Source organism: Solanum pennellii, chromosome 7 (assembly GCF_001406875.1).
Source record: "Solanum pennellii chromosome 7, SPENNV200".
Classification (NCBI taxonomy): domain Eukaryota; kingdom Viridiplantae; phylum Streptophyta; class Magnoliopsida; order Solanales; family Solanaceae; genus Solanum; species Solanum pennellii.
In genome coordinates this window covers 62,045,248-62,053,514 of record NC_028643.1, presented here as the reverse complement: position 1 = coordinate 62,053,514, position 8,267 = coordinate 62,045,248, and the positions used below count along the sequence as shown (strand labels likewise).

Here is an 8,267-nt window from a genome sequence, read left to right as displayed (position 1 = left end):
ATATATATAAATATAAATATAAATATAAATATATATATATATATATATATATATATATATATATATATATGATGAATAAATAATCAAGCATGCATACCAGGCTTCATCTAAAAGAGCAATAATTCCCCCAGGTTTCTGCAAGTTTTCAACTTCAGTTGTTACAATTTAAGTTACCAAAAGACTGAGGCTAGAACTAATAACAAATCATAGCATCGCATGATAAGTTACAGAGGTATACTTCTTTCCAACAAAATTAAAAAAATCAATTAATAAACAATGAATCAACCCATTGGTTGCAGACCTTTTCAATCAGATCTAGCACATCTTGGTTGTCAACAAACTCTATGTAGCTCCAGTTAATCTCTTCTTTTTCATATTCTTCTTGTTCCATCTTGAAGACATGCTGAAATCATAAGATGGAGTGACATTATTAAATACCCAAGATCCCCCCCTAATAAGCAAAGAGGTGGGGCAGCAAACACATCACAATTTACTCATCTATACCCTTAACAGATTGAAAAAAAGAAATAAGGAAAACAGTTTTAAAATGCAAGAATGAGATCTAACCTGGTTAAAATGTTGTTGCAACTTTTCGTTTGTAAAATTGATGCAGAATTGCTCAAAACTGTTTTACACGGGAAACTGTTAGAAAGGCACCACTAAGGTTTGAAGTAGCATATGCCATACTGAAAGATTACCTGTTCGTTTTAAAACTCTCAAACCCATAAATATCAAGAACTCCGATTATTGACTTGGAGTTTGGATCCTGGCCAATTGAGATGTTTATCTTTTCCACAATCCTGGAGTCAATAGACGAATATTTTAAGATACAAAAGAAGATAGAAATATAGAACACCAAACAAGTGTGTGTATGTATTTGACTTGCTTACCAGTCGAAAAGGCGAGAATATATGGTTTTAGCCAAAGCATCCCTGCTACCCAGAGCAGCTTCTGGATCAAGAGTCCTTGTAATAACCTCCTCAGGTGTGACCATCACACGTGTAATTAGTGCATCTTCCAAGCTTTTGGCATCACACCTATCCATTCTTATTCATAAGATCCAGCAGAAATAACATATCCAAAATAAGAATGCAGTGAGATTAAACAGTAGAAAATAGACCTACTTGAGTAACTCCGCCGTCATATTGAGATGAAATCGAGACTGCTCATCCTTAATCACAGAAGAGTCTATTTCCTCACCTTTCGCAAATTCGACATTACCAAGGTGAAGAATTGCAGCAACCACCCTAAAAATTGCATCCTGAACAAATTTGTTAAGGCATTAGCAATTCATGTTAACCGCAAAACAAATTAGTCGGGAGGAAAAACTAACCTGCTCTTCCTCACTGATTCCTACTATATCCATAGCCCTTCTTGTTGCAAGATATTCTTCAGCATCATTTACTCCATCCAATTCATAATACTTGGACTGATTAAGATAGTGAAATGATTTTGGGTTCCCTAGTTTATATCTCTCTACCTCCTGCAAAGCAAAAGAATATCGTAATTATGTGCATCACCAATGTTAGATCAGCTCATCACCAATGATAGATCATCTAAAGACAGTAAAAAAAAGCATAGATACCTCAGCTGGAGCAGCACAAAGAAGATAAAAGCAATGGTAGTTTCTCTCGGGATTTGAGATTTGACAGACGCGAGACCTCTCCAGAAGGTAAGTTCGTATAGCTGCCCCAGATATCCTCCCACTCTTATCAAATTGTATCTCAACAAATTTACCAAAACGACTGAAAGCATTATACCATTTCCATCACGAAAAGGAACATCATATTTAGAAATCATCAACAAAGTTGCAAAAGCAATTAGCATCAACTGGCATCAATTAGAGAAGTGGCTAACCTTGAGTTGTTGTTTCTCACAGTTTTGGCATTTCCAAATGCTTCAAGAACAGGATTGGACTGTGTGTCAAGTGTCAACAATAACAAGAATTTTGAGACAGTAATTTGATAGAATAAGACCAGTTTCAGCGGAAAATGCTAATGATAGATTAAAGTTGAAGTGAAAGGTCATCATACTTCTAGAACTTGTTGTTCAACAGTTCGTCCTTCGACACCTGACCGGCCGCCAAGATGCGCAAGATAACGCATAAGCATCTTAGTAGTTTCAGTTTTACCAGCACCACTTTCTCCACTAACCAAAATTGAATTGCTTTTTCCCTCATTGATCATTGCCCTGAGACCAAAATGAGAAATAAATAAGTGTCATGCCAAGCAACTTAAAAGAGGAACACACATCAAAGAAGAACTCAACCTATATGCAACATCTGCAACTGCAAAAACATGCGGACTTAGCTCCCCAAATGCTGCTCCTTTGTACTGTTCCATCATGTGAGTGTCGTACAGATGAGGCAATCTTTGGAAAGGGTTTACTGCAATCAATATGTTCCCAGTGTACGTCTAGACAACAGATAAAGAAAAACTAAGAAAAGTTTCTCCAAAGGATAATAAATTTATAGAATAAAATTACCAGGTATTGACAATCAATTTGCATGATAACAAGGAAATCAGAGCTCTTACATAAATTTCATTGAGCTCATATCGGGTGGCCAAGTTCTGCAGAACTCCAGGTTCATGCAAATAGGAAAGTTTGGTCATATCATCTACACCTCCAGGAGGAGCCTCAGTATCTTTAGGAAACACTTTAGCGATTTTAGCAACAACCTGAGATCAACAGTTTGAAACTATAAGAAACTTAGATAAAAAAGAAAAAACTCCATGCACAACCAAAAGAAATGCACGGACTGATTTGTTGGTTTCAACTTCAGGGACCGGCAGACTGCAGTTAATCTGAAAGTGTGGAAGTGTCCACCAGAAAAACTACTCATGTTTGAACAAGTTGATGACTGCATGACTAGAAGGAAGTACAACATAAAACTTAACACTACAAGAAGAACGCAGTTAACAAAGTTACAGTCTAGAAGCATCAAATGTTCGCTATATATGCATTAAAATTTACTACATATTTATAAATTTTAGTGTGAGTCCACTTATTAACATATGCTAACTTGAAGTCATTGTAGGAACTCATAACTTGCAAAATCATGGATCCGCCTTCGACGATAGACAATCAAAATTAAAATATTTACACTAACTTGAAATAGAGAAGAATGATACTTTTGGTGCAGAAAGGAGGTGACAAGCAAAAGTGCATGTAAAGGAGAATCAATGCATGAAGAAACAAGAATTAATATTTAGAAAAAATAATCAAGGTGTAAATGCAAAAGAAAGACAAAACCTCGATATGAAAATGTTCATCAGTTTCATCACCCTACGTACTTTTTGAGTTCATTTTTAAGAAAGTAAACCAAAGTGAAACGATCTAAGTACATGTAAGTAACTTGGTCAGTCAAAAAAGGAAAGCTTCTACCACAGAACCTGCTTCTAATTTCTCTCCACGCGAAGCATTCCAGTTACAGTGAACCATCAAATGGGTCTAAACTTGTTCATTCCTAGCCATTTTGAGGGATTTAACAATTGTTTGCATTAGCTAGAATTGGGAAGGAATTAGTTCTCAGTACCATCCATTGCTCGCAACCCAGAACGAGTTCTAAGAATGCTTTGAAATATTCGTATGGCTTACTTGGACATATAGCATGCATATTACACACATGTATGCATACACAAACACACACATACAAACAGTAGCATGTCATATGTTCCTTACGGTATAATACTATCTCAAGGAAAAGGAACCAATATACAGGATATTTCACCTTAATAGAATACAAAGGACCAATTTCTCAAAATTAAAAACATCTACTTTCACAAGTGAAGTCTGGCCAGATCCATTAACAAGTTCAGAATATATGAGCACATTGATTCATTGTCGCTCCAGGTTGACAACAACGTATGGCCCTTGAATAAATATTGCTGTTAAAAAAAACAAATACTCACTTCTTTCCCATCGGAGGTTTTAACATGAACATCTTGACCATGTATTTTGATTACTTCTCCATCTTTCCATGCCAATTTAGGGTCTTCCACCCAAACATGAGAACCGACAATAATGTTGACTGATGCCTGCAACAAAGTTACTTGCATGAGATACCAAGAGGACAATGATTACTGCACGAATTGTCAGCCATTTTAATAATACACCAGAAAACTTAATCTTTATACACAGTATGCAAATAAAGTGGACCTGAATAGAGTGGATTTATACATCAAATTCCAACTAATTTAGGATTGAGGCATACTTGATTTATTAATTGAGACACAAGATCAAAGAATTCTTCAACACAAGTCTTCAAACTATGTTCGTACTAACAGGGAGAGATTAAATAAGGGTGGTAACTCGTCCAGTGTTGACATTTCTTTTTCAAAAAAATTAATATTGCCTGGTTTAGAAACTAAGAGATGGAAAGAAACAGACAAGAAAAGGGAAGACAGACTTTTTGAGAAAGAAGAGGATGCAAGATGTTTTGTGGAATTTACGCATGCAGTCGAACTTCAGAATCCAGCCGGAAAAAGAAATCATGCATGTAAAACAGTACTCTCCATCAGTGTAGGCATAGAGGTCCTTCTACTACGCTCTATCATAAAACGAAAACAAATAATAGGAAATTTGTAAAGCAAGACATATAGCTAAACGGACAGGAGTCACGCAGGGAACGAACTTTCAGTTTAAACTTCTTTTCTTTTTGAACAGGTAAGGTAGGCTAAAATTTGAATACAATGAAGCACCTTGTATGTCAAAACGCTTTCCAAACATATCTTGACATGACTAAGCTTTAGGGCATCCTTCCTATTTACAAAGAAAATTGGAATCCTAAAATGAACGATGATATTTCTAGAACAAATATCAGGAGAGGGCTGAGAGGAAATGAACTGCTAGATGATTTCATTCCATCTATCTAAGCCTTGGTGGACAGAGTCACCCCAAACTTGTGTTAGCGTTGGTGGGAGATAGAAGGCACCATGTGGATCAGTCGAGGTGCGTGCAAGTAATGGGGCCACCAAAGTTATTGAAAATAAAATAGGGGGGGAGGGGGGGGGTTGATATTTCGAGAAAATTCACTAAAGCTAATGTAAGAAATTATCAAACCTTCCACTACAACTCAATCGAAGCATTTCAGATAAAAGATAAGTTAAACAGAACTTCAAAAACTTACTTTTCTCACATGCTTCTCGCTTCTTTTCTTAATGGGTTCCTTAAAATGACAACCTATTTCATTCCTCTTGGAAGCAATATTATGTTGTAATCCTTTTGAAAGCTAACATAACTTTGTTTTTGTTTCTCTTTAAAAACTTCTCATCAGATAACATTTGGACTACGTTGATTCATTTATGAAATATTTTTGAAGCACAAAGCCTCTGAAAGAACAACTGCCTTGCACTAATTTGACCATAGGAACTTTTGCCACTTAGATGCTAGAATGACCTTTAGGGCTTAAGACTAGTGGTACTGGTCACAGACTTCCACACAATAGGTGGTTCCTATCCAAACTATTCCCTTCACTCTTCCCACTCCCCGAATGTAATTAGAAAAAATCAAAAAGAAAATGTTAAGAGCTGATTTTTATATGTATCCTTCTTCTCGTCGGAAGCATTGTGAAAATATTACATGCGCTTTTACTTTGACTAGTCTACATTATTCATTTATGCAAGAGAAAAATACACATAATTATTTGTGTAGTGTTTTTAGGTTAACAACAAACACACTTTTTAAAGTCATATTAATATGGCTGTCCTTTTTGTACTGAAATTGATATCTTAATCAATTTCTTCCCTTTCTGCAGTGTCAATAAATCCCATGATATATATACATCTTATCACCCATGTTTACATCTCAAGTTTTAGACCTATGTAATTACATAAGGAGACTCCACAAGAGATCAATGGTCATAGATGCATCTGACATTGGACAACTTTGATTTTAGAGCATTGAGGTGCTACAAACACTGAAATTTATTTTCAATGATTCAAAATTTAATGTGTTTACTGCTGCAAAGAGACTACCTTATCTGAAAAATTAATGCATTCTTTCTTTTTTTTGATGACCAAGAAATCCTTGACGGCAACTGGGGCAAGATTCGGAACTCCCTGGATAATGAGCTCACCTCTCTACATCTCTCCACTTAAATACAAAGATTTTCACGGCGGTAGGGTACGAACATGTGACATGCGCCGATTTCTCGGCGGTAGGGTTCGGTCGGACATGAGACATGCGCCTAATTCTCAACGGTAGGGTTCGAACATGTGACATTCGCCTATTTCTCAGCGGTAGGGTTCGAACCCATGACATGCGTCTAACCCACACATCACGTGTTGTGCTCTTACAGGTAACCAAACCCCATCCATGCTTTAAATGATACATCCATTCTTTATAAAGAGTTGTAATTCAATCTTTTAAGATACATGTATCCTTGGAAAGGCTTGTTAATTATTTCTTCATTCACCGTAAACACCTATTCCACTGGTCAAAATATTTAAATCTAGTGATTTCATGCCCTTCGTCTTTCCACTATTCATGTTTTTCTTTTCTCATCCATTATAAATTCCAATAAATGCAGTTGAGAGATTCTGAAGTAACAAAAACAGTTAAGAGAATCGAGAGGTTTAAGAGTTTTCCGGAACTTCTATTTGAAAGCGCTTTAGAAGATTCTTAAGTGGCTTTTTATATTTTTGGAGTAGGAAGTCACCTTGCTATTACCTAGGTGGTGACAGAAATCTACTAAGAAGACGCGCCTTCCGAAGCATTATCCAAAACTCTATCTCAAATTCTATTATTAATAATCTTTACATCTTATTCTAAATGGTATTTGTATCTCCAATATTTCCAAAAAGAAAACATATGCATACCTCTAACCAGGTAAAGTTCAATTTAAACCCAGAGTTGTGTAGTGTCTATTATGCCACATTCACCTCTAAAGCTGAAGTTGCATTTCTAAATTTTAGCTCCTCAAATTATTACTACAAGCAGCCTCTTAATTAACACTACATACAACCTCTTTTAATATACAGCCTCTGTTATTCTAGGTAAATCAAATTACAATTCAGTTGTTAATTCTATCGTTTATCTCTTTCTGGCATCCAAATTCCAGACTTAAGACAAAAAATGGATAAAATCAAATTTTACGAAATGACTTCAAAGGAATACCTTTAAACCATCCATCAATATACAGTCATAAAAACCTCATAGAAATCCTCACTCTTCTCGGTCCAATTCCTATATATTCCACACATTCCAAAAAAAAAAAGAACGCTAATATTTCCTAATGGTACCTGAATTAAATTTCATCCACACAATAACCTCAAAATAATTTATAACCCGCAAATTGACTCTGCGCTGAACAGATTTGACTAGAGCAACAAGCAATAAGTCTACAAGGCAAGAGGTATAAAACGACAAGGAACCTCGCGTTTCAGCATAGACTTACCATTGACGAGTTTTGTACTATCGATCTCCTGCTCTCCAACTCATCAAGGCAAAGAGAAACAAAGTTTGAGTCGGCGAGTCAGATCGGACTCCACAAGCTTCAAATATTCCAGCCGAAGTTAACCACAACGACGATGATGATGAAGAAGAAGAAAGCAAAGCTTGCCTCCGATGATTCAACTTCTGGTAAAGCGAAAACCGTTTATGTTTGTTTCTCTCTCTATATATCTGCGTATATAAATATGTATATGCCTCCGTATATCTGTATGTATTTTTGTGGAGAAAGAAGAAAATGGGTAGACTTTCTCTCTCTATAACTTGGAGCTGCTAATGGTATATTTTGTTTGAAGCTTTTACTCTCTTTTTTTAATTTATTTGGAAAGTTGAGTTATTTTCATTTGCTGTGTTTCCTATGAGGTTGGGGGTAGGGGGTGGGGCCTACAATGGGCGGTATTTTTTGTAAATTGTAAGAAGAGGAGGGGGGCGCTGGACACAAAAACCGACAATTTAGGGGGCGGATTTCTGACATTATTTATGTTTTATGTGTTTGGGCATAATATTCTGTTTATTTACGATATTTGCCATTCATTGTTGGACAATTCGAACGTTACCGTGTACCGCTTTTTCCCTTGTGGTAATTTGAATTTACAATCTCTGTGTTAGATTTGAATTGAGTAACAGCTAGGTTTCACTTGTACAGCCTATCTTGGATTTTGGAAACACAATTATGACTGCACTCATTGCTGATTAAGAGCTTGTTTGGGATTTTTTTAATTTTTTTATCTTAATCAAATACTTAAAAAATAATTTTAGAATTTCGACAAACACTCTAAAAGTGATTAAAAGTTATTTTGGTTTGATACAAGTTATTA

At 35.8% G+C, this 8,267-nt stretch overlaps 1 protein-coding gene across 1 annotated transcript in view; it reads right to left on the bottom strand.

The window, feature by feature from the left end:
- LOC107025838 (myosin-17-like) overlaps positions 1 to 7,755 on the bottom strand; it is an 18,377-nt gene extending 10,622 nt beyond the window's left edge. Inside the window, exons 1-14 of the mRNA XM_015226600.2 lie at positions 7,397 to 7,755; positions 3,912 to 4,037; positions 2,535 to 2,678; positions 2,269 to 2,414; positions 2,034 to 2,190; positions 1,858 to 1,916; positions 1,586 to 1,745; positions 1,334 to 1,483; positions 1,125 to 1,261; positions 891 to 1,037; positions 699 to 800; positions 568 to 625; positions 302 to 403; positions 98 to 135 (exon numbers count right to left, since the gene is read on the bottom strand). Of these exons, the coding sequence (XP_015082086.1) occupies positions 98 to 135; positions 302 to 403; positions 568 to 625; positions 699 to 800; positions 891 to 1,037; positions 1,125 to 1,261; positions 1,334 to 1,483; positions 1,586 to 1,745; positions 1,858 to 1,916; positions 2,034 to 2,190; positions 2,269 to 2,414; positions 2,535 to 2,678; positions 3,912 to 4,037; positions 7,397 to 7,399 (1,529 nt within the window). The 5' untranslated portion in view covers positions 7,400 to 7,755. The remainder of the gene's footprint in view (positions 1 to 97; positions 136 to 301; positions 404 to 567; positions 626 to 698; positions 801 to 890; positions 1,038 to 1,124; positions 1,262 to 1,333; positions 1,484 to 1,585; positions 1,746 to 1,857; positions 1,917 to 2,033; positions 2,191 to 2,268; positions 2,415 to 2,534; positions 2,679 to 3,911; positions 4,038 to 7,396) is intronic.
- Between the last annotated feature and the right edge of the window lie 512 nt (positions 7,756 to 8,267).